General features: G+C 39.7%; 1 protein-coding gene across 15 annotated transcripts in view; it reads right to left on the reverse strand.

The window, feature by feature from the left end:
* Positions 1 to 919: 919 nt before the first annotated feature.
* The window catches only part of ARHGAP28 (Rho GTPase activating protein 28), a 141,458-nt gene continuing 115,455 nt past the window's right edge, over positions 920 to 26,922 (reverse strand). For 13 of the 15 annotated variants that reach the window (XM_032467117.1, XM_032467118.1, XM_014561133.2 and 10 more), the window contains 8 exons: positions 24,114 to 24,276; positions 19,760 to 19,842; positions 16,997 to 17,194; positions 16,545 to 16,658; positions 12,703 to 12,759; positions 10,786 to 10,910; positions 6,462 to 6,526; positions 920 to 4,724 (listed from right to left, as the gene is read on the reverse strand). In XM_032467117.1, the coding sequence (XP_032323008.1) occupies positions 4,630 to 4,724; positions 6,462 to 6,526; positions 10,786 to 10,910; positions 12,703 to 12,759; positions 16,545 to 16,658; positions 16,997 to 17,194; positions 19,760 to 19,842; positions 24,114 to 24,276 (900 nt within the window). In that variant the 3' untranslated portion in view covers positions 920 to 4,629. Of the gene's footprint in view, positions 4,725 to 6,461; positions 6,527 to 10,785; positions 10,911 to 12,702; positions 12,760 to 16,473; positions 16,659 to 16,996; positions 17,195 to 19,759; positions 19,843 to 24,113; positions 24,277 to 26,922 lie in introns of those variants that run through there. The other 2 variants (XM_032467116.1, XR_004314855.1) reach the window with 2 other exon arrangements.

Raw genomic sequence — 26,922 nt, forward strand, 5'->3', positions numbered from 1 at the left:
TCCAAATTCATTAAACAGATGCACCAAAAAAAAAAAAAAGAAAGGGTAGGGAAGGCACATCTGCTTGGTTATCAGTGTCCGTCTCTGTGCCAAAGGCCAGGACATCCAGGGGAACAGTGAACCCTTTGGAATGACGCTGTATTTGTCCAGGGTGCAGGAGGTACTCAGAAAGAGACCACCTGCTCATCTTACCTGGACTGAAGTGATAAAGACCACCAGGCCCTCTGAACTGTGAGGGACAGACAAAGCACTGTGTTTTGAAACACCTTCCATTCCCTCACTGGATTGCTGGGCTGTTTGTCAAAAATCAACTGATTATACATGTGTGTGTCTATTTCTGAACTCTAGTCTGTGCCATTAATCTTTCTGCTTATCTTAAAATCAATCCTGCACTGTGTTGATTATAGCACTCTGTAATAATTCTTGAAACAAGGTAAGTTTTCCAACTTTATTTTTCCTCAATATAGTTTGACTATTCTAAGTCCTGTGAATTTTCATATACATTTAAAAATCAGCTTTTCAATTTCTTAAAAAAAAAAAAAAGACTCCTGTGATTATTATAGGAATTTCATTGCACCTATAGGTCTACTTGGAAAGAATCCACATCTTAACAATGTTGACTCTTCCAGTGCATGAACATGGACTGTCTTTCCATTTCTTTAGCTCCTATTTGCTTTCTCCTGGCAATGTTTGTGGTGTTCAGTAATAAGGGAGGCCTCGCACATTTTTCATTACATTTACTTTTGGATATTTTATATTTGCTGATGCTATTATAAATGGTATTGCTTTTATCATTTTGTTTTCTGGTTGTCTTTACCTAATATGTAGAACACAACTGATTTTGTGATTGACCTTGATCCTGTGACCTTGTTAAAGGTACTTATTAATTCTAGTAATTTTAACACTTGGTTTTTTATGATTTTCTTTTTTTTAAGTTTTTTTCTTTATTTTTATGGATAAAATGCAACATACATAGTATATTTAACAATTAAACTGATGGACAGAAGTATCAATATTCACTTCTGAGATGGAAGACAACATAAAAAACTGTCATCCTAGTGACAATATACAATTTTTCAAGCAAATCACATAGTTATAGAAAATAGTTGGAAAATGCCTGAAAGAAAATGTTATTTTAAAATTAAGGGGTGTGTGTGTGTATGAAACTGTTGAAAATGCCTGAAAGAAACATTTTAATCCATGTCACATTATTTATTAAGTGACGTATTTATGAAAAAAAAAAAAGGTTGAAAGTGCCTGTCAGAAAACAGGAACTAGTCAATCCCATAATATATATTCCTTTCAGATGTGTAATACATTTATGAAAATCAGTTCAAATATGCATGATAGGAAGAAGAGACACCAACCTGTTACTTTCAGTCAAGTGCAATGTGGAGAAAACAGTTGAAAATGTGTGAAAGGAGATGAAATTAATTCGGACCTTTCAAAACCTGCATCTCAACACAGTTAAAAACACACGACAATGACTAAGGGACTTGGATTCTCAGCATCTACACCACACGTCACAGTCACAGGGTATTTTTGGTTTTAAAGCCTTTGCTAAAAATACTTTACATCATTAAACGTATATTATTAAATGTACACTGAAAGCTAACCAAAGTGACTTAAATAATATTTTGTAACGAAAATTGTTAACGTCCGTCAATTTTCTTCCCAAGAAAGACAAGTGAGGTAGTTTATACTGTATACACATTGTAAAGAGGTTAATATTCCAGTTTGTTCAAAGATCAATGACTCCAAGAATCATATCCCTAAGTGAGCTGTTTAACAATGGGGTCTTCTTTTGTAGAAATGGGGAAAGAATGAGCCAGTTCTGGGGCTTTTTTCTGCATAAGGGCCTAAAATGTTAACTGTCTTTAATGCCTTTCTGGATATTATCTTCCTAACTGTACACCAGGAGCACTTGGGACCGGGTGAGGTGGGAAGTCATGAAGAACAGAACTTAGAAGCCCAGGGTCTCAAGCTTCTTTTGTCTGTAGATACATTTTTCATATTTGCAGAGTACTGCAACTATTTAAAAACAACTCTTCATAAGGCAAAGACTAGTTTTTTTCAATACTTAGATAGTGGGCATTTTTAAATTTTAACTGTAAAGATTTGTTTATTCATTAAGAATAAAATTAGTTTAAAAAAAAGGAACAAAATGAGTAAAAAGAATTTCTTTAACCACACAAAAATTAGTTTGTGTGTCTACTGTAAACTCTTCCCTAATCAGTTAGTTAACCCTATGACTAAGAATAAAAATTACATCCAGTAATATTGGTATTGACATGGCCTTCCGTATTATATAGTTACTAGAAAATTGTCACACATCCTTGAATGCCTTGAAGTGATTAATTTAAAGTTATTGACTGGGCTAAGTCTCTGACAACCTAAAACTACCCAAAAGTAGATAAGAAATTCAGAAACTTAATGTTTTTTACCTGTCACCTATTAGCCATTTACTTAAAACTAATGACCAGTGGAGCAAATCTTAAAACCTTCAGAAATTATGCATCAGTCCTAATGTATTTTCAGTCAAATGAAGTAAAAATTCCCAAATAAAAAATTAAATGGATAGATTTGTGAATTTTCAAAACACAACAGAATTTATTCTAAATGACAGGTAACTCAATGAGAAAAATCAGTCATTGTTTTAATATATGCAGAAGTATAAGGTAGCTAACTGGAAGAATTTCTTCAATGCACGTGGACATAAATTACTGCTATCTTATGTCTTGAATCTCAGCAACCACATGAAGTAAAATGTTTACTTCTGTTGTGTGAATTGCAAAAATGAGAACAGCATTTTTTCAGACCCTCAAATGCCTGGTGTCAGATGGAAAATGCTTGAAATGTCATGAGATATCAGACTTATTCCGGCAGTAACGTTAATCACTTCAGTGCATTCAAGTCTGTTACGTAAACTCAGACGCCATCAATTAGCCATGCATTGAGAACTGATGAAATGTAGGAATAAATATAAACCAATAGAACACATTTACCTTCTAATGGGTTTTCGGGCAAATGAAATAAAAATTCTCAAATAAACAAATAAAACGAATAGGTATTTGAGTTTTCTATAAAAATCATAACAAAATCTAATGGCCAGAAATGCAATTATCTCCATGCTGAATATAAGTAATGGCTTTACAGATATCAAGGCACAATGAGGATATAAAAGACTTCTATAATATGGGCTTACATTATCACATTATGTTTTGAGACTTGGTAAGCAGATAGAATGTTTTCTGCCTTTGTAAGCAACTCTGTCTATTGTTTGAATTGCAAGAGAGTCATCTGGGCATTAAGTTTCATTAAAACTGAAATTCATTAAAATCTCAATCTGTAGATTCTAATCCAAAGCACACACGTGGGATGTATAAGACCTCTGCCCCCATTTCTAGCCAACCCTGGAAGGACTATATTGCAGCCTCCAGATGAAAGGCAGGGCTGTCTGAGCCCCAGCACATTTTAGATTTGCTCTCAGTCAGAAGCATGGAGAATTGTGCGTTCTCACCAATTGAAGGTCTGGAAAATGGCTCCGCAGGATCTTGACAGCAAGACAGTTTTCAGCTCACCAAACATGCATCTGATTTTAAAGCCTGGTGCTAATCCACAGTGCTTGGCCAAGTCTATGATTGATGAACAGAAACAAAATCTGTTTTTACAGCATAGAAAATCTGGATATAATAGTATTTTTCAGCACTGTTGGATAAAGAGCAGTTGGATAAAGGCAGTTCTGCATTTTAAAACTGGGGCTGCAGAAGTGATTATCTACAGTTGTGAAATATAAAAATGATATGTTAAATAAGGAAAGGAAATCTGTGTCTGGCACATGGAAAGCTATTCACCAAGCACCACGATCATGAAGAGAAGACAGAGGCTCCGTGACTGCTGACTACAACAAAGGTTATGAGAGCACAAGAACACCCTTCGTCAAACCAACCTTAACTGCGGGGGCCTGTGCTCATAAGAGAATGAGCTTTAAAAAATGTCAATGCTCAAGGATAGGGAAATGTTCATTTGCACCAGAATAACACAGTACAACATATGTAACAATACAGTGTTCTTTACACAGAAGTCTCTCCACCTCCAACTCAGGAGCAAGTCAGAACATAAATATTGTATTGTGACTTCGGAAATGGATTCTTTGGAAAGTAGATCTGAATTATTTTTTAGATCAGAAATTTTTGTTATTTCTGGCATTCTTGTTCAAAAAGGTCTATATATATATATATGTGTGTGTGTGTGTGTGTATACATATATAAAACATAAGTATAAAAAAGTCTTTTCCACCTCTTGTGTTTGGTGTTTCCTGTTCCCAGGTACAGGACCAAGTTCATTTCTGCTGTGAAGTCAAAAGTATTAGAAATGATTAGAGTTCCATATTCTATGTTGGCCTTTCTTCTGGAAGGATCACCTCTTCTTTCCTTCACTCTTATCAAGGAACCATCGTGAGAAAGCTTCAGCTCAAATGGTCAACCAGCTCCTCTTTCACAGTTCACACTGTGAGACACCAAGAGGGCTGTAGGAACACACATGTCAAAACCAGTCTTATTTTTCCTCTACCAAACATAGGACTTCCTGGCATGTAACATGATGATGGCTGCCATCTTGGGGGGTATTTCAAACACTTGGCTGGGGTTTAATCACCCATTCTGCTTGCGGATTTGCGTGATATATATCCAATATATAAGCATCTGGATCCAAGCAGTGCTGTCCTAAAAGAAAGAGACAATCAGAGAATGTTTTCGAGATCGCACATGTCTGTGTGTGCACGTGTGCATTTGTAAGGCTCAAACAAGGCAATATAGTTCTCTCAGCCGAAAGTAGATACATTTTAAAGTTTCATAGCAAACCCAGCCTCCCTTCCTTCCTTCTTTTCTTTGTTTCTGACTGTGAAGTATTTCAAATAAATCCCATGTGACCCAGTGGAAAAAACAGACATACCAACCACAGGCAAACTGTTCCCTAGACTCACCACATCAGTTAGAAAAATGTGGCCCGAACTTGTTTCAGGTATCAACTCATTTATATGACAACGATCATTAATAATCATTTATATGATAATACCTGTCCTCAAATGGCTTTACAGATAGTAACTTAGCCAGGACTAAGCGATTAACATCAAGTTCATTTTAGGAATGGTCATTCCATTTCTCCTACAGGCAAGAGATCTGGAGATGACAACATTAGAGAATAAGAAAGCTGGGAAGGCACAGAGAAAAGGTCCAGTCCAGGAATGTCCCACTGAGAAGTGGTACAGCGACAAACACCCGGCAGAGCTGAGGGAATGAGAAGTGAACCATCTGGAGGGAAGCATTCTGACAAAAGTCAGAGCAGGTATGAAGGCCCCAGGGCAAAATGTGCTGGTGACGGGATATACAAGGTCAGGCAGGGTCTGCAGGGGTGTCTGAATACTACTAAGTTGAGAGGCATGGCATCCAGGTGCATTTAGAGCAGTGGGACGGAGTAAGCTCACAAAGGAAGGTAAATGTAGACAAAAGTTCTAGTGTTTAGAGGCCGGGAGGATGAGAAGTAACAGGCAAAGGAAGACTCAGGAGGAGCAGCCTGTGAAGTGAGGGGAAAAGCTGGAGGCTTAGGTGGCCCTTGAAACCAGGTGAAGAGAGTTTTCTCAAAGAAGGGAAAGATTAACGCAGGCCGTTATAAAGACAGAAGGAATTTGCACTGGATTTCACAACAGAAGAGTTCTCTGGTGACCTCGACAGAAGAGCAACTTCGGTGAAGTGCTGAAGGGTAAAGCTTGGCTGGAGTGGCTTCAAGAGAGAACGAGAGGAGGAAAGTGGAGTACAGACGACTGATTCAAGGAGTTTTGCTGTAAGTGGTGCAGAGAAATGGGAGTAGACTTGAAGGGGGTCAAGAGAAAGTTTTGCGAAGATGTGAGAAATTACAAAACTGTTTATGCAGATAGAAATGACGTGGTTGGGAGGGAAAAGCTGATGACAGGAGACAGTGGGAGGATGACGTGCCCTCATCATACGGGGGGGAGGTGCCGGCGTAAGCAGGAGCAGGGATACTGCATCCTGACTGTGAGGACTGCAAGAAGGAGAAAAGGACATGGATGCACGTACGGGATTCTTCCTTTCATTCCATCAGGGAAATAGGAAGAATGAATTTGGGCTAAGAATGAAACAGGGAAGTTAAACAGAGTATTGTGACTCTGAAAAGTTCCATGATGCTCGCCTTTCGTTTTGCATGAATCTCTAGTTCTACAGACTAACTCAGAAAGACTCAAATCTATGCACAGCAACTATTTACATTTAAATTTTGAAAATATTTTAGGAAAGTCTTACTGTTCTTGTATGAGATTTAAAAACATCAGTGATTTTGATTTTATATCTAAGAAATTTACAAAATATACTTCTACAATAATAGCATCACATTTCCATCACAGTAATTAGAGAATTTAGGAGTAAAATTTATTAAAGAATGCTTACCTATATTACCTCCAATTTCATACAACCTTTGGTTCTGAATCTTAATGTATTCCGATGAACCATGACTGAAAAAAGAAAGCAATATACTTTCAACCCTCTTCCATGAGCCGAAGTGGATTAAATAACATGGCAACAAACAATTCATTCTGCCTTGAGTGAAATACACCCCACAAACCATTATTATGACTGAAGTGATAATAAGAACTTTTTTTTTTTTTTTTGGTGTGACACAGACAAGCATCTGAGACAGAGGACAGAGCTATTCCAAACCAAGACAGAAGCTGCTGGGCTCCACCACCCACCTCCGTCAGCTCCACTTAGGAGAGGCCCCATTACTGGCACATCAGGGCTGCCGAGGAGCAGATGGTGTTTCACACTGTCCTGTCATTGGTCACATTACTCTCAGTTCAGAAGAAGTCAGGTTTCATTTCTGTATCTGCCAAAACCTGAATGAGAGCCTCTCCTCGGCCCATGTCACACTTCTAAGTTTGCCTGGAGCTTTGAAAACTGTCTGACGTTGACATCATTGCATGTCTCTGCCGTATAATGAAAGCAAGTCAGAGAAAATAATCGCCCAACTTTAATTTTCCACCCCAGACTAGGACACTGGGGCAGAATAGTCTGGAAAGACCAAGGCTGAGCCCCACTTGAGCCATAACTTTCCGCTTGGTTACTTCAAAAAGACTGTCTTCAGCTCTCTGCTTGAGGGAGACGGATGTGGGCTCTTTGTTTGATTAAACATTTTATTTGCGATAACTGTAGATTCTCAAGTGGTTATAAGAAAATATAGACACATCCTGTTTCCCCAGTAGTAAAATCTGGCAATACCCTCATGTGATATCACAGCCAGAAGGTCCACATGGATTCAGTCACGGCACTGAGCACTTCCTTCCGCACAAGACTCCTCACTTCCCTCTCACAGCCACACCCACCTCCCTCCCCTGTCCTCAGCCTCCACCTCTTATCCCTGGATTCCACATTTCTATAAACTTGTCATTTACAAGTGGAAATATATAAATGGAAATCACAGTATGGAACTATTTTGTATTGGCTTTTTTTTCCCAATCAGCACAGACCCCTGGAGGTTCCCCCAAGGTTGCTGCACTTCTACTGCTGAGTAGCAATACAATGGCATGGATGCATGACTTCTCTCTGGATGATTTCAGGGTTTTTTCTTTGTCTTTAATTATTCCAAGTTTAATTACAATGTTTTAGCATGTTTTCTTTGGTTTGTCCTGTTTGGGTTCATTTAGCTTCTTGAATGTGTAGGGTTGTGTCTTCTGCCAACTGGGGGGTGTTCAGTCGTTACTTGCTCAACTACTTGTTCAGCCCCACTGTTTTCTCTCGGTTCAACACTCCAGTGATACGGATGCTGCCTCTCTTGTTATAGCCCATGAATTCCATATTCATTTTTAAAAGTTTTTGGTCTGTTTCCTTTCCGTTGTTCAGAATAAATGATGCTATCGATACGCCCCTGAGTTTACTGATTATACTCTGCCGTCTCCACTTTACTACTGAGCCCATCCAGAGAGGTTTTTTTATTCAGTTAATCTTTCAGTTCTACAATTTCCATTTGGTTCTTTTTTGTAACGTCTATTTCTTTTCTGAGATTTTCTATTTTTTTCATTTGTTTCAAAAGAGTTTGCCACTACTTGTTGAAACATCTTTTTATGATGGCTGTTGTAAAATCCTTGTCAGATAATTCTAACACTGGATTCAATTTACTGTTGGCATAATCTGTTGTCTCTTTGTATTCCTGCTGTGATTTTCCTGGTCTCACGTCTAAATGAGTTGTGTGTTGTATAGATGGTTGCATATTTTCAGCTTTTTTGCTGGGCCCCTCTGATACCTGCCCAGTGAATGTGCGGCACCGACTGGCACTGCCTCATTGCTTCCCATTGGGAATGTAAGACCCACCACCACTGGGCTCTGCTGCCACCAGGAAGCAGGGAAACAGAGGGCAGGCAGATCACACTGCTTTGTTGCTGCTGGGTAGGGTGAGCTCAGTTCCCCACTGGGCCCTACGGACACTGAGGGTGGGGTGAAACCTGGTGGTTCCTGGTCTGCCATGTACTGCCTGGTTAAGTCTCACTGCTGCTGGGTGGAGGTAGAGGCTCAGTTTGTGGCAGGACGCTGCTGACATACCTGCTTGGAAACTGGATCGCCTCTGGTTCTGTTGGGTGGGGCATGGTAGGTCAGTTACCGTCTGGTCCCACTGAAACCCCAGGCGGTTAGCATGTTTTCCTGTTGGTGTATAGTTGGAGTAGGGCAAGTACCGCCAGAGTTTTTTGAGATTAGACCACCCTTTCCCAGGTCCTTTGGCTGGGGGATAGGCTTTCCTTGGAGCTCTTTTTTGTCTGTGCCTGTACCAGGCTGGAGGTTTCTTCGCAACCTGCCTGGGATAACACAGGAGAAACCCAGGAACTCAGCACCCAGTCCCTTCACAAGACCCAGTGTCCTGAGACAGCCAGCAGGCTTCCTGCTGCCTTTCAGAGTCTACGCTATTTGTTGTGTTATGTTCAAGGTATTTTAGTTGTAAGAGGGATGACCTAGGAGGGATACAAAACTCTAGTGAAACAGGCAAAAATGGGCCCACTTACAACTTTTAAGCTGAAATACGCCACAGTTCTAATCAGTGAAGAGAATGGATAGGATAAGATCTTTTGCAGTTGGTACAAACGATTTGAGTCTATCTATGCTCATTGATTCTGATCTATTTTTATTGAAACCTTTGTTTTTTTCCTATAAAAGGCCTACATGAGAGTAGAGAGACAGTTTTGTAATTGCCCAAATCTCTCCAATGGAATTTTAAGTCTCTTTATTACTGCCTAGTGGTAACTATTAACAGTGTCTTAGATGTCAGGGCCAGCAGTGGAGAGGATACATATTTGGGGCTCCTGTTGGCCTCTGTCTACTCTTTTTTTTTATGTTTGTGTGTTTGTGTGTGTGTGTGAAGTGTACACATCATAAACATATGACTGAAAGACTTTTCACAAAGTGAATATAATGTGCAACCAGGCCTCACGTCTAAAACACAGGACCTTCTTAGACGCCACTGTCATGCCTTCTTAGACACCATTCCATCCACTCTTGCAGAAAACCACCATCCTGGCATCTAACATCGTAGATTACTCGTACTGGCTACTCCTGCTTTACCTTTAACTGGATTTTATACTGAGATAACTGTAGATTCACATGTGTGTAAGACATCATACAGAGAGAATCTCTGCCCAGTTCTCCCCAGTGGTAACATGGTAACATTTTGCAAAACTACAGTATAATGCCATAATCAGGATACGGACACTGATAGAATCCACCCATCTTAATCAGATTTCCCATTTCACTTGTACTTGTTTGTGTATTAGTTCAACAAAACTTTATAGAGGTTCTTTGATCCACCACCACAGTCAAGATTCTGATCAGTTCAAACACCACAAGGGTCTTTCACGCTGCTCTTCTGTAATGACAGCCATCTCCCTTTCCAATGAGCACCCCTCCACAACCTCTGGCAACCACTCATCTCTTTTCCATTTCTAAAACTTTGTCATTTCAAAAATGTTATATAAATGGAGTCTTGCAGTATGTAACTTTCTGCAATTGGCTTTTTTTTTACTCAACATGGCTACTCCTTTTCAATATGATCAGAAAACTTCTTTTATAGGGTATCCATCTGTTTTTACTAGAGACCTTCAAACTGTACCTGCTTTATAATGGCTAGATTTAAACTAGTGATTCTCATCTTTCAAAAACCTCAAGGCAAATTTTTATCCTTGAATAAGCATGCCTGGACAAAAATTATCATGATTTATGCTCGTTTAAGGTGACAAGGCAAATGTGCAAAAATATTATCTGTCAACATCATTCTGATCCTCAGGTTCACGGCTAGTATGTTTTAGGGAAACCAACAGCTATGATGTTCATTCAACTATATAAACTCTGCTTGATATAGTCAAGTTAAATTAAAGCCCAGTGGAGCCTGGAATGATGATATTCCTGGAAATCTATCGAGATATCTATAAAACTAACTTGCTATATTTTTTATTTAAATAAAAAAAAACAACTCATTGAGTAAGTGAAGCCACCAAGACAGAAGATACCTATTAAGAATCCCAACTGTAGAAATTCCTTAAAAACAAATCTTTTGTTACTGATACTTCTATGGTCTACTTAACTTTCTCTACCTTTGATTCTTCATCTAGTGGTAAAGTCCCTAAAGTAACAGGTTTTAATTTTTCTGAAAGATCATATTTTCAAATGCCTGTAGTTACTTATCAGATAAAAAACTCATTGTCCTGAACAGAGACCTATATTTCCTTCTACTCACCTGTTCTCACAGTGAAATTTTGCCAGGATATCCTTGGCTGTGGTTTGACTGTTGAGCTGAATGGCCATGGATACCTTGGAGAGAAGCGGAGCGTGGACCCTTATGACTCCTTCCGGCACATCAGACTGCCAATGAAGAAAAATTCCACACATTCTGTCAAGCTCGGATGAGTATCACTCAATGAACGCACTTAAGAGATATGAAAATCAGCGGCATTCTGAATTAGGGAAACATGTAAATGTGACCAGTATTTAACCAGAATGAAACACTGCTTTTCTTTTTAACAAGAGACGACTAATAACTAAAGTTGACCTGGGATTTTACTTTTGTTACATGCTTACTATATTACTTTACTAAAATCCCTTAAAATCATGATTGAAGTAATACTGGGTTATGACAAAAATCTATTGCTTCTATCAGTGTCTTTTCTTAAACAATGTCCTAAACAAGCCTCCTTGAAGCAGAAATCTGTATTTCAATTTAAGGAGATCAACCTTCTGAAAAATTTAAGGATCTATTTGAAAATATGGTTTTTCAAGTATCCTTTTTCTGTAGTTACTAGTAAAGAACAGCCATTCCAAACTGAATTCTAGATGGGCACCAAACCTGATCCCTCAAAGTGTGCTAAAAATACTGAAGAGAAGAGTGAGGACAGCTGTTGGGGAAGAGAGTGTCTCTGCTTTCATGTGCTCTGATTGGCCTGAGGACCTCAGAGCTTTCATCTAAATGAAATATTCAAAGAATGGTGCTGTCTAATTAACAAAAAATTCTGTTTTATTAGAATTGATTGGAAAGTTCCTTTTGTTTCAAAATTCTGAATGTTTTAAAAATTAATTCTCTATTTAGACATGAACAGAAATAAATTTCTATTTGAGGATCTGGTTACTCCCCAGGTAATCATTTTGAATCTGCACATTCTCAAAGCATGGCATTGTTGATATAGAAGGTTTATGTGAATTGGCTCAATATATCCTTTAGAAGAAATACATTATGGGTTGAATTGTGTTCCCTCCACCAAATAAATATGTTGAAGTTCTAAGCCCAGGACCTCAGAGTGTGACTTTATTTGGAAATAGGGTCACTGCACATGTAATTAGCTAAGATAAGGTCAAACTGGAGTACGGTGGGCCCTTAATCCAATGTAAGTGGTATCCTTATAAAAAGGAGGAAACACACGGGATGAATGCCATATAAAGATGGAGGCAGAGATTGGAGAGACACATATATAAGCTAAGGAAGGCTGAGGATTCCTGCCATCGCCAAAAGCTACGAATGATGTCAGAAACACATCCTCCTTTCACAGCCTTCAGAAGGAACCAACCAAGACAACACCTTGATTTTGGAGTTTTAGCCTCCAGGACTGTGAGAGAGTAAGTTTCTACTGTTTTAATCCACCCTGTTTGGGGTATTGTCACTGCAGCATTAGGAAACTAGTTTGAAAGGGTTCGTTCTCCTAGCACTTTTCTACTACCACCACCAGCAAGAACCAGAAGAGCATGCCAGGGAACGGATGTGCAGGGTCTGGGGTTGGGAGGGGCAGGGAGCCCCCGGGTCACTGCAGCCGAGAGCACTCCTAAACATTCTGTTGGTCATCTCACGTCTCTCCGCTTCCAGCTCCCCAGAAGCCTCTTAGGACCAATTCCACACTCCTGACATTGTCGACCCTGTTATCATAATGACCACGTTTTCCTTCTCACCTTCTACAGTACTGACACTTGTGTACAGAATGCCTAACCACAAATTCTAAGTTATCAGTTAGTTGAGCCCCTGTATCATTCCTTCATGTGCTACATTGAGAACGTCATGTTTGAAGGTGCCTCATGACCAAAATTGTACACAGATAAGGTGGATGTAGCCAAAGAATACTATGTAGGTTGTTAATAATTAGGGAGGAAAGGAAATGATTCATTTTCTTACCATTCTTCTTGTAGAGGGTGATTTTTGTAGTACCTTTGAAGTCTTGGGGCTTGTAACCTAAATAAAACACATTTAGTCTTTAGGATTAAAGTTAACAGGACAAGCATATGTTGCTGTTGGAAGCATAAACTGGTACAACCTTTATGGAAAACATTTTGGCAATATTATCAAATTATAAAGTACATATGCACTCTGGCTCAACAATTCCACATCTATAACTTTATCCTACAAATATACTTCATCTGTGAGAAATGACATATGTACAAGCTCGTTCATTGATGCTCAAATTTTAATAGTAAAATACGGACATAAATCTAACTGTTCAACAATATGGGAATACTTGAGTAAGTCTGGAGCGTCTGTGGAATACCAAGCAAAAGCAGCAAAGAAGGCGGCGCTGTGGACTGATACGGAATAATCATCATGATTTCATGAGTAGTAAAGGAGATGCAGGACAATGCTTCAGGTATGTCTCCATTCATGTGAAAAAGACCACATGTTCACAGCCGCCTGTATGTCCTGCGCCTCTCTGGAAATATGTACCTGCGTGGTCCCCTGCACACATGTGCTCTGTCACTGGTGACATTTTCTGTCTTCAGGAGGGGAAGTCAGAGGTGGCCAATTTTTATTCTATAGTTTTTCCCTTCCCAATATTTTAAATTTTGTAACCTGTCAATGCACTGTCTATTTCAATCAAAGTCAAGAAGTAAAAACATGGTATAGTACAACAGACAGAACTGAAAAAAGACTATTTCTTCATCTTTAAGTGCTTGCTTCCACAGTACTTAGAGCCTTTTAAAATTCTGAGTTCTATTTACAAGTAAAGCACGAAAACAACTGACACTCATATAGCATTATACAATTTACATAATGCTTTACACCCACATTGTATGAGCTGATGCTAACGACAACTCTGTGAAATAGATACCATTATTTTTTCTCCCAAATAGAAAATATAACAAACTGAGGTTCAGAGGAAGACTGCAGTTTTGCCCAGGCTCACAAAGCATGGCCTGACCTCTGCTTCAGCTCCACACTTAGGCCACTAAAACTTTCCAGAATGAACATGGCAGAGTAAGGACTCCAAAAGTCTGTCATTCCTACAAGCAATGAATCAACTGATAAAAAAAAAATGTCAGTTATCAACTTTTCAGAACTCTGGGCACTAACCCAAAAGTTGCAACCAGGAGAGTGCTTAAGTAAGAAAAACAGCTGGATGTTGATAAGAATTTTGTGGCATTTTAACTTACACTTTCCCCTTCTTGGCTCCATAGCTCAGTGACAGCCTTGAAAATAATAAGCCTGCATTCCTGGTAGAGGTAGTGGAGGGAGCAGAATCGACCTCATTCAGGAAGAATTCTAACTGTTTGTCCCCTGGAAGACCGGCTCAACAGGCCCGCCTTTATCTTGCCTGACTTGGAACCTGACCAACACTAAAGTGGCATAATGCTGAAAACATTTATAGGTAAACGTGTCAGTCACTGCTGCCCGACGCACTGGTAACGGCTGGGGAAAACAACAAACTAACTAAAAAGCAGGGAGGCAAGTCTAGAGAACAAGACGTTTTGGGGAATAAGGTCTTTGAAAAGCTCCAACGTATTCCTGAGAACTAGAAGGCCATGTGCATGCCCAGGGCTGTGCGCATGTTCAGGAAAGATCTGAAAAGAACTTCAGCTCTCACCTCTGGGTGACCTTTAAGCTCTGTCCAAACAGGAACTGAAGGTTCAGGCAGAGTTACTGGCCGAATACTGAAGGTGTGCCCAGCACACAAACACACAGAGCTCATCTTTTTTTTGGTTCCAAGTATTTAAGAGAATGTCTGTGCAAACATCAGCTAACCACTAGGTTAATGGAACAGAGACTCCAGGAGCCACAGAAAACAAAGAACACAGACTTAACAAAATTAGTTCAGCAGAGACGTCGTTAACAAATCAACAACAGGTATAAGGAGCAGCAGGGTGGGGGAGAATCCAAAGTTGCCACATTGTAACATTCAAAATGTCTGTTCTTCAATACCAATTATAAGACATGCAAAAGATGGCAAGAAACATGGCCTATACACAGGGAAAAGGAGTGTCAAGAGTTTCAAAAGAAACTCCTTAAGAAGGCCAAGACACGGGCCTTGCTAAGAAGCCCTGAAGCCAGCTATTTCAGATACTTTCAAAGAAGTAATGGAAGTCATGTCTGAAGAACAAAAGAATATCACTAATATGTGGAATTAAAATAAAAAGACTCAAAGAACTTATTTATAGAAACAGACTCACAGACATAGAAAACAAACCTATGGTTACCAGGGAGGAAAAGGGGTGGGAAGGGATAAATTAGGAGTTCAAGATGTACAGATACGAACTACTATATATAAAGTATATAAACAAGTTTATATCGTATAGTACAAGGAACTATGTTCAATATCTTGTAATAACCTATAATGAAAAATAGTATGAAAAGGAATAGATGTCTGTATACGTATGACTGAAAGATTACGCTGTACACCAGAAACTGACACAACAGTGTAAACTGGCTATACTTCAATAAAAAAAGAAAAAAAAAAAAAGAACTAAAAAACCCCATAAGGATGATATTTCACCAGGCAGAGAATATCAGTAAAGAGATATAAATTATAAAAAGACACCATAAAGAAATTATGGAGCTGAAAAGTCCAAATGAAATGAAAAATCCACTAGAAGGGTTCAGCAGCAGATTTAAGGAGACAGAAGAAAAAAAACCCAGCAAATGTGAAGATAGGTCAATTGGGACTATCCAGTCTGTGGAACAGAAAGAAAAAAGAATGAAGAACAAGAACAGAACCTAAGAGGAACGGCTGGAGGGCGTCAAGTTCAGCAGCAGCGACAGGGTGAGACCCAGGAGGAGTGGGGAGAAGGGACAGAAAGACAGCTGGAAGTAACAACAGCTGAAAACCCCCGTTTCACTGGTCTTTCTGAAAGGCTTGATTGTGACAAATCAGTTAGCAATACTCTCACCTTACTGCCTAGGGATTTACTATTTCTCTCCCTGAGTGAACATCCCCCCCTTTTTCCCTTTAAAATGCTATTAATCCTTCAAGATACAGCTAAAAGCCACCTCCTCCATGAGGTCACCACACTTTCCCATGTGGGAGCACATTTCTTCCTCCTCTGCACGTCTCTGGCACATGGTTGGCACAGGTCTGACACTTAATGCATATTCATGGCTCTTCTGTACATTTCTCTACCACACGAGATAGACACTTCCTTAAGGGCAAAGTGAGATTCCTGTATCTCTGCATCCTCCTCAAGGCAAGTACTATGCCTGACACTCACGATCATCGTCAAATTACATTAAAGCAATAAAGATAATTTTTCTAAAGCCTGTTTCAATTATGCACCTGCACACAAACAGCTGTGTCAAGGCAGAAATTCTTTGAAATGCAATGACTTTACACAAAACGACTTGACGATTAGATGTTCTTTTAGTATCCAATCATTAAAGAAATTTCCAGCTCTACTTACTAGATATACTGACGACTTGATTGCCCATAACTCCAGTTCACATAGACTAAAATGTTGACTTCCAGCATTTGTAAGAAAACCATTTTACCCTTTAGTACTTAAGACAATATTAAATGATCTTCATGATAAGAGATAATTCAAAAACTTCAACCAAAAAGCACACAACTCAACAAAATGGAAAGACCACACTCCTCTGCCATGAACACAATTTCCACAAGGTTTATAGTCACAAGACTGACACTTTGTGAGAATACAACAATTTGGGTTCTAAATTACAAGCTACCTTGTGCATCCTTTGAGCACCAGGAGCCTGGGCAGTCATGATATCTGCACATTTAGTTAGTTAGTTATTACCCCTCGTTCTATGGTCTTCCTCCTTAGCAGCTTTTTGACACTTGGGAGTTGTTTCTTTAACAGCATAGTGGCTTCATTCATTCTTCTGACTTGAGTGATTAAGAAAGCTGGAACCTGGAGAAGAAACACAGCTTGATGAGAAGGAAAACACCCAAATTAAGCCCCCCTGGTAGAGTCGCCCTCAGTTATACTAACTCGTTCTGGCCAATTTCCTGGAACCAGGAACTAGAAATTGTGGTTCTGTCTTCATAAAGATCAGAAAAATTTATCAGGATTCCTGTTTAAAGGAAAATGTGTTTGGAAGCAGAAGAGATGTATAAAGATGCTTTAGGCAATCTGGGATAACTGCCTCCCATTTCTCCCTACAACAAGGACCCTGCTTAGTCTAAGCCTTTATGTCTCCCGGGGGCTAGTGGACATGAGAACATCCCAGTCAACACACTGTTACTCACCTTCCACAGAATTTCCTGGTACTTAAGCATTAGGCGGATGATGTGGGCTGCAGTGTTCGCTAAGACTAATTCTTCACAGTCAGAATGTTTGCTTCTACTGAAGAAAAGATTTGGTGCCATTATAGTAGAAATGTTCCATATACTCATTCGGTTTTTTGATTCGTTGGCAATGACTTTATTGAAGAATGTCATGAGGGCCTAACAAGAAACAGCACTGTGTCACACTAGTCATTGTAAATTATGAAAAGGCATCGCTGATTACCATCATTCATTTCTATACCTGTTCACTGTGTCTCCAGAAAACTGTCAGGAGTACAATGTGTCATGTTTCTCCTTTAATTGCTTACAAGTGCTAATGAGAACTGTGAAAGGTTTATTCAATTCTCTGTTTCATAAAAACAGCTCCATTTTTATGGAATTTATTATATTGGGGTCTCTATAAATAATAGTTTGCATTTTCTTATTTTTTTTACCTTAAGAACATCTGACAAATATTAAAGTTAAACAGTAAGCTAGGGAGAGAAAACACTATAGCTCAAATAAACATGAAATGCGACTTGTGAAGGAAGAAGAGTAATTCTAAAAAACACTCATTTCAGGCATGACTATTGAAAACTATTTACTGTTTCCTTGGGAAAGGAAAACCTATTTAAGAAAACATGAGTTTTAAAATAAGTAAGTTACAAAATAAGTAAGTTACGGGGATATAACACAGCACGGTGACTATGGTCAATAATGCTATATTGCATATTTGAAAGTTGCTAAGAGAGTAGATTTTAAAAGTTCTCATCACAAGAAAAAATAATTTTTAATAGTGATGGAGGATAATGAGATTTATAGTGATTTTGTAGTATATACAAATATCAAAACAGTATGTTGTCTACCTGAAACTAATATAATATTTCAATGATACCTCAAAAAAATTTAAAAATTAAGTAAAAAAAATTAAAAGAAGAAGAACAACAAAGTGAGTATCTCATTCTTCAGTCCAAATGTAATCTTAACTGAAAAACTGAAAAAATTTACTTTTGGGAGTCATTTTTTTACTGCTTTTCAATTTTGGAATCTTCAGCAGATCAAAGGGAAATGACTACATGCAGCTGTTCTCAGCATTAAAAAAAATGAGAAAGGTTAGTAAAAGTCTGGCTGAGCACCAAAGCATAAATACTTATCAGAATTTTCTGAAGTTCACCTAGAGGACTGAAATCCTTAAAGGAGATGTTCTTTGGTTTTCCAAGTCTGAATTCTGCTACAGTATTTGTAGTGAGAAAATGGACAGCACATACTAGTAACGACAGCTAACATTTATCTGAGGGTTTACAGTGAGCCAGGTGTTACAATCTTAGCACTTTATATACATCCACTCATTTTATCATCATTCCAAACTCTGTGAGGTAGGTACTATTATTCTTGTTTTTTCTTTACAGATGAGGAAACTAAAGTGGAGAGGGACTGAGTAGCTTTGCCCAGCATCAGTTAATTAAATGGCAGAGCCAGGATTTAATCAAGGACGCCCAATTCTTGAGCCAGACACACTGCTCTCTACAACATGCTAGCTTCAATCTTCATTTCAGCCACAATTTAGAATGGAAGAGAGACAGAGGACCTGCTACTAGAAATGTACTGAATTTGCTGATAATTGCTACATCCTCAGTGATGTGAAAGGGGACATGACATTTTGACCCAGATGTCTAGATTCATATGTTTAGGATTAAAAAAAACATTGTTCAGACAAAGCCCCAAAACCAAAGCTAAAAAACTTCCAGCTTTTGAAAAACTGTCAAATTGTATTAGAAACAGACATTCTTATGCCTTAGCCAATCACCGTTTCTGCGTGGAAGACACAATATAATCGGCATAGATAGTTTCACTATGCAGGAGGAAAGGTTCTCCCCAAACTGAATGTCTTGATAAGAAGTAGTACTAAGAACCATCTTCGTCTTCTGCATTATGTTTACTGGCCTCAAAATTCTGGGCTCTTTCCAAAACATCCTCACCACAACTTCATTCCAAGCACTCGCTGTACTTATAACAGATTACCTATTGTATATAGAATCATAATCAAAACTGCAAGAGAAACTTTGATTTTTATACACATAAAGCCAAGAAATGAATTTGAAATAAAAGGAGAGTATTTGGGATGGAGAACTATGGAATATAATTCTATCAAATGTTCTATTTTATATTAACGGAGAAATAACTTCTCTGAGCTTAATTTTCTTAATCTGGAGAATGACAAAGATCCTATCAGGAGATCTCTAAGACTCTGAGATGATATCATTCCTTACACTGAATTATCTTCATAAATGGTAAGACATGAATATTTCAGAAATTTCATTTCAATCAGAGGTTTCAAATTTCCTCCCCGAGGACACTGCTCAGATCTTGGCACTAGACTGAAGTGAGCAGCTGAGGCGCAACAATGTTATATTTTACAACTTACATAATGGTCTCATTTACCTCTGACATTACTCCATGTAAGTCTTCCATTTTTGCTGCTTCTCCCTACTCCCAACCCTACCCCAGGCCTCTGCAATGGCAGACACTCAATATCTCTGAATACACTGAATGAATGAAAGGGAAATGTTCAAAGAAGATTCCAGGATTTAACATTCTTTCCTGGCTTCCTCGGGGGAATGGTGGTGGGAACGTGAAAGGCTCAGCTGGTAGGTAAGTTGTCATCTCAGTTTTCATTTTTCCATCTAAGCCATTTCCTCTGATCAACCAGACTCAACGACAGACCATGAGGACAATGTGACATACCTGGGCTGTGTCCCTGTTGGCATCGGGCAGGGCCATGACCATGAGGTGTAAGGCTTGAAACTGTACTTTGATGTGAGGCCCTCCTAACAAGAAAACAAATAACCACACAATTTGAACAATGCTGATGTATTCTGATAGCATTTCTTGCTAACATCTGGTGGCACAGGAGGGCCCTGACAGCTTTCAGGGGTAAAGTCTCCGGCTCTGTGCCCAGTAACATAACTACTCCCTTGGACAGGGGCCTCAGTCAACCAACTCCTTCTCCCCACCACAGGACGCCGCTGTAGAGGCAGGTGGCCAATGAGGTCCTCAAAACAATCCTGGGTTTGTTTAACACGTCCCCTTTCAAAGTACTTTCACAGACCTTGCTTTACATTTATGCTATAGAGTTGGCTTGAAGCTCAAATCAAGAGAAAATAACTCTTGCTTCCATACAATGAGGCAGCAAAGCATCATTATTAGAAGCACAGGTTTCTAGACCCAGATTCAAATCCTGCGTCTACCACTTAGTCACTGAGTGACCTCGGGCAGGCTGTTTTACTCCTGGTTGCTTCTACTTGATCATCTGTAGAATCGGAATAGTCATCACACCTACCTCACTGGGCTGTTCCGAAGATTAAATGAGTTAACGTGCAGCGTGTTTACATCAGCGCCTGCACATAGTCACCTCTATGTGTGTTTGCTCTTGTTATTATGATCAATGATTTAGATCTTAAATGGACACGGAGGGAAGGGGACTGTGGTTGGATCTTTGGAGATTCTTGAGTACTTTATTCCTCGAAAGCGACAGAAGATGGCGCCCGAGGGCTGGCATTCTACTACTGTGTGTTCTCAATGCTGGCTCTTTTCCCATTTTAGGGAAAAGATTTTAGGAATTCCATCCACAGCAGGGTAATCTACGACCAGCTGTGTTGAAAACGTAGGGTATACTAGAGCATCCAGTCTTGGCCCAGTCTCTGGGTATTCTCCTCAAAATGGTCTCTTGGTATTATGTTCTGTAATCCCCGGGGAGTGCTCGAGTTGAAGGAAAATCTATCAATTTAAAGTCAGTGGATAAAGGCAGTCGGCCGCCTATATAGTCACCTAGCTTTACAGCAGGGGAAACACTCTTGTGATGAGCTACTAGCTCACAGGAGGTCGTGTGCCCCTGAATTAGGAGGAAATGACTACATACAATCACGCAATGAAGGAACAGTTGGGAGGAGTACTTATAGGCTCGCATCATATTGCCCCGACACAATCCCCATGTTTTTAAAAACATATGTCAAATTTGTAAACACACATGACACAGGTCCAGGTTGTTTCTGAACACGGCTAATGCACACTGACGTGAGTCTGCCGAAGTAACAGGCATTATCCGGAGCACATCTCAGTACAAAGTGTTTGAGGACAGGTAAGACAATTAATGCATAAACTGCAGGTTAAGGGCTGTCTGTTATTTTCCAATGCAACTCCCCAAAAAAACCTCTGGGGAGGAAACAAAAGATGCAGATGCAGGCTCTGTATTTCCATCAATTTCAGATATGAAGTTCCTTTTAAGATTAAAAACCTAAACTGGCAAATAACACATTTTCATTTTATTTAGGAAACCTAGCCCTACACTGTTTCATGGTTAATAGCTTTGTGGTTAATTCATTTATTGCATCCTAGTTAACAGTCTTTTTTATCCCCTCCTGAGGTCATTATTTTCCCAGAAATTTATTAAACTTTTAATGAAAGTATCTAAGGTTTCGTTGATGAACTATTAGTCTTTTAATTTTACGGCCAACTTTGGGACAAAGTTTGCAAAGAGAAAAGAGAAAGTAATTACACTAGTGGAAAAGACTCCACGTTCTCCAAACTCCATCTTAGAGCAAAAACAGGGGCAGCTTAAACACACACACGTTTATAGTTTTTCCCTTCAGAAAATCTTGTTACAAGGAGAAATTCCAGGTGGCAAAAAGGCCATTTTCCCTGCGGGCAGCAGCCTAGAACTTCGGGTTTCCTGCAGGGTTGGCTGGTATCCAATCAATCACTAGACACTATAATATAGTATTTTTCACTTTCAAAATCATACAAAGAAATGTGGACCCTCCCGTGAACATTTTACAGGATATTTTTCCAGATTCTCTCCCTTCACTGATGTATACTGGCTTCAATATCTAAATAATAATATTAAGAAAAATTAAATATGATTTCCTTCTTAACCATGATTCTCGCAACAGGTCTTACATGAGAGATTTGACTCCTCCTTGTATAATTCCATAGGACCATAAAAAGAAAAACAAAACAAAAAAAATCCTCTGTGGCCCCAATTTGTTTTGATGATCTGTTCAGTATATACTGCAGATAAAGGTGAAACTAATACTTCTGGAGCCCATTTTCCAGGAGTGCAAGCTTTACAGAAGACCCTGTGGTTTTTGGACTTACAGATAAAGGGAGGGAGTTCTGGTATGGCTGAGTAAGCTCCTCCCCTCTCAACCCTCCTGAACTATAAACTCTGGACAAAGTACAAAAAACATAGTCAGCACTGCATGTGGTGGCTAAGATTCCAAAAGAAAACCCCAGTCTTTCTGGCCTGAACAACTGAGGACAGGGTTCAGGATGACCACAGCCACTGGGAAGTTAAGGGGAATCCCAGAAAGGAAAGATCAAGAGCTAGAAGGCCCTAATTCCTGTGTAAAATCCACCCAAATCTTGCTCACCCCATAAACCATGCATATATGGAGTAGACTAGGTAAGGGTTAGAAGGCAAATTGCTTAAAAACAAACAAAAAACAAGCCCAACCCCCACTCCACTCTTTAGAGAAATACTATAGAAGAGTCTCCAAAAATATTCACAATGTTCCAGATACAGCTTAAATTTACTTGTTACAGTGACCTATTTGCAAGGCAGGAGACAATTAACAGAGACCAACCCTGAGATGACCCAGATGTTGGAACCAGCAGACAAGGATTCTGAAACAGCTGTCGTAACTATGCTCATGATGTGAAGGAAAATGTGCTTGTAATGAATGAAAAGATAGGCAATCTCAGCAGATAAAGAGAAAACAGTTTAAAAGTAGCAACTGGAAATTCTAGAACTGAAAATATACAATAGCTGAAATAAAGAATGAAAAGAACTAGTTCTCTCTCTTATAAAACAAAAATACTACATCTTACAAACAAAAAAGTTACTGATCACAGTATGCCAATTAAAGGTTAGAACAGGACTGCCTTATCATATTCTCTTCTCTGAAGACAAAGGATTATTTTATGAATCTGGTTTATTCAGAAATTTTAAAGCTTTAGAACCTACTAATTTTTAGAACAAATTTTGTCATTCAACTTAGGATCTATTATTTTCTTTCATTGTGGTTTTAGGGATTTTATAGTTCTGGTCAACCTGCAGAAGGCTGGAAACCAGCAGATACAGATAACACTTGTTAGGCTCAGGTAATGTTTTAAAATTTGAATTTGTGTGTGAAATTTTCAAATTAAGAGTTTTCTCAATAAAGCTTGGATTCAGACTCTCACTCCTGCTTGGTAACCATCATCTAGAGCTACGCGTGACCAACCCCTTCATGTGGGGCACATCCTCTCAATCTAGCCACGGTCCCTCTCCGTCCATAGAGAATCACCATTCACTTAACATGCTTACACAAATTTAGGCTTGTGACCCCTGAATTCCTCAGGTTAATAGTCACAGTCCAAACTACACAGCCCCATTCTACTTTTCTAAATTTCTTTCTTGTCACACCTTCTCAACGTTCAACCTTTAGGCTAAAACCATGCCAAATTATTCCTTGACTGCCAAATATAACGCACACTGTCCAGTTTCTATGCTTTTATCCACGTCCTCCCCACTTAAGGCCTCATGCACGTGATACTGTAATTCTCAGAGAAAAACATCTTCTGTGTAGCTACTGCATGCCACATCATCAGACCCAGGACCTCAGATTTAAAGAAGGGTGAGATCTTGTATTTCTGAAGGACTGTTATACACCAGGCACTCTCCTGGATGTCTTCACTCAATACCTACAAAAACCCTGACAAGTAATTATCATCTGTAATTTACAGGTGCAGCAATGAAGCTCAGAAAGGTTGACTGCATGGTTAACAGATGGTTGAGCGGATCTCAAGAGCCTGTTCTTTCTGTAACCCTCTCTGCCTTTTAATGACTATAAAACCCTCTAAATCATATCTACCAGACTTAGATGTATAAACATGTAAAGAAATGACTGTTTACCAGCGAACTCAAATTTCACCAAGCACTGCCAGGATATAGCAAATCCATGCATTTATGATCATATCTGACTATGCAACTTCCTTCTGCTCTGTGTCATTTTGTTGACCTTGTATCTTAGTCCATTGACACTTAACTTCTTCCACCTACTTTCCATCAGAGAGATGAAGGCAGGGATATATTCCACGGGGAAGAGAGAGGTGGGCAGTTCTCTGAAAAATGCTTTCAACATGACTGCGGCTTCTCTGTGGCACATTTTGTCCCATTTAAATTTATCAGCATTAAACTTGGCATCCAGTTCTTCACGGTATTGCTGAAAATCAAGGAAAACAGTCAATATTGAATGAATTTTACCTCTGGATCCCTTTTTTCCCCTTTAAAAACTGTCATTCAATAAACTACTTTTGTGATTAGATTGAAAAGCCAGTATCTACTAACCCTAACTTTTTTCAACATTATTAAAGAACTGAAATAGTATTTCTGAACTTATTTTAAGTTTTCTAAAATCCTTTTAGAATGTTAATCTTAAGATAGTTTGCCAATTCTACACAAATAAAAAAGTTCCTTTCTCAGATCATAGTTTCATTTATGTGGTTTTGGCAGAATACTGCCTATCCCTACATGATAAATGCACTGCTAGATTTTGACAAAGTCTCTACTTCCCCCCTTTTTTTTTTTAATGATCCCTTCCTTCTGCCATCCCGTCTTCTATTTCTAAATTAGATCAAGAATGTATGCTTCTTGCCTAGTTCACATACAGAATGAGAAACATCCCAGTAACGGAACTCTGATCTCATGCAACGTGCAGACCAGTGACATCTTCCTTCCTGGAGCAGTTACAGCAGAGTTTTATGTCAAGATGTATAATTGTTCCAATGTCAGCATGCTTGTCCAATCCTTCCTAAGGTTTGGAACACTATAAATACTTTATAATATCACTAAACCTCCATAAGTTTACCTTGGGTTATACATTTTATACTATCAATTCACTTGATGATCAGCCACCCATTCTATTACTCCCTTCAACTACAGAGTTTACCAGTAACGCCACGCAGTTCCAGTCAGTTCTGCAACTGACAGTAACTGTTTCAAAAAGGACACTTAGAGAACTGTGAAAATCCTCAGTTTCCTTAGGGCCTCTGCTTTACTCTCATGAGACACCTACATCTTCCAGCCTTAAACATGCAACAACCAGCATCAGTTTATAAATCTAACCTTTTCCTCCAAGGAGTAGCTCATTAACCAGCCCAGACATACACACCCTTATGGCTCCAGAGCCTGCAAAACAGGGGACGCCCTGGCAGGACACTTCTCTTACAGAGACAGACCGATTCCGAGCTAACTCTCTAGTCCCTTCGGATGACATCAAAAGGAGATTTTCCTCTTAAGAAGCTCTCAGTCTAGCAGGAATAATACAGCTAATCAAGCAATCCTTGGCTGATAAATACCCTTTATAAAGCACTGAAATCTACATATAAAGTTTTTCCTTGGGGGGAAAAAAAAAAAGAGAGAGAGAGAACACAGACTGGGCTCAGATAGGAGGGGGATACATAAGATCCCTTCTTTGCTTTTGGGCGTCTTGTACATTGGATGAGTTCATGGACTCAAAATACTAATGTAGGGTGTTGAATGCTGTAAGAAAGCCACGCACTGGGTGCTGCGCAGCCATGAAAAAGGGGAATCAGACTCCGCAGGGCCAATCTTGAGGACTGGTGAGAAGCTTGCCAGAGGAAGAGGAAATATAAAGGTGTCCTGGACAGAAGAAACTGTTCAAGCTGTGACAAAATGCAAGGAACCCCAGTGGGTCTGGGGTCTCCAGTTAGTAGCTCTGCGCTGCTGGAGTATCACTGACAAGGGTGAGACAGAGAGAGATGAGACTGGGGAACAGCTCAGAGCCCAGCCTAAGGGGTCTGGACTTAATTCTGCAGGCAGTGAGGCAACATGGAACCTTTCCAAGCCATAGAATGAGAAGGTGAGATTTATCTTCTGATAGCCAGATGGAAATGTGATTTGTGGGAGGGTGGAGCTCGGCGCTGGCTGGGGAGCAGGATAGAGGCACAGAGAGCTGTTATTGGACTATAGCACCATTTCTGGTGATGGATAATCAAGGACTAACCTGGATAAGCAATTGTAAGACAGAAAGAAGAGGTGGCATTTAAGAAGTGCCCAAGAGGGGAAATTCTCAAGAAGCAGTGATGGATTCTATATGAAACTGAGAAGGAGAAATAAAGCCCAAGGTAACTCTGACTGCCAGCTGGAGTGATGGGCGGGCAGGTGGGGAGCTGTTAACAGGAAACAGATGGGGAGGAGCAGGTGTTTTCTGTGCACTGCCTGGTACCACTGCTGTGAGGCAGATGGGAACCCGTTTTTCAGGTGGGCAGGAAGTGCCAGCAAGAGCAGAATTCAAATTCACTCCCCACAGGAAGTGCTCTGAAACACCAGAGCGACGCATGCTAACTTGTCAGTGCTTCGACTCACCGAAGAGGCAATGGGGCACCAGTGTCAAAAGGGCAGGCTCTAGAATCAGATTCTTTAGGTTTTTACCCTAATTCCACAACTGCCAACTTGTATGCCCTGTGCCTCAAGTTTCTGTGTAATGGGGATGTTAACATGACCTCAAAGAGATGAAGTCAGATAATATAATGTAAAGCTCAGGGGGCAGGGCACGCCACACAGAGAGCTCTCAGTCAATGCTGGCTGCGTTCACCTCCCCTGGTCTCAGTCTGTTACAACCTCTAGTGTCATTACTATGGAAACCCCATGTGTATGTGGTGTGGACATTCGGGTAGGAACACCACCTCGTCCTGCCTGGATGGCCAGTGTGAAACAGAACAGAGAAGGAGGATGTCCTCCCTTGGTTTGGGCCGGAGCATGGTGGAAGGTGGGGAGACGTGACATTTCCATGGCGGTCCTGCATGTGACCCAGGTGCTGAGTCTTCCCTGCCGGAGATGGGGAGGG

Source organism: Camelus ferus, chromosome 24, assembly GCF_009834535.1.
Source record: "Camelus ferus isolate YT-003-E chromosome 24, BCGSAC_Cfer_1.0, whole genome shotgun sequence".
NCBI lineage: Eukaryota > Metazoa > Chordata > Mammalia > Artiodactyla > Camelidae > Camelus > Camelus ferus.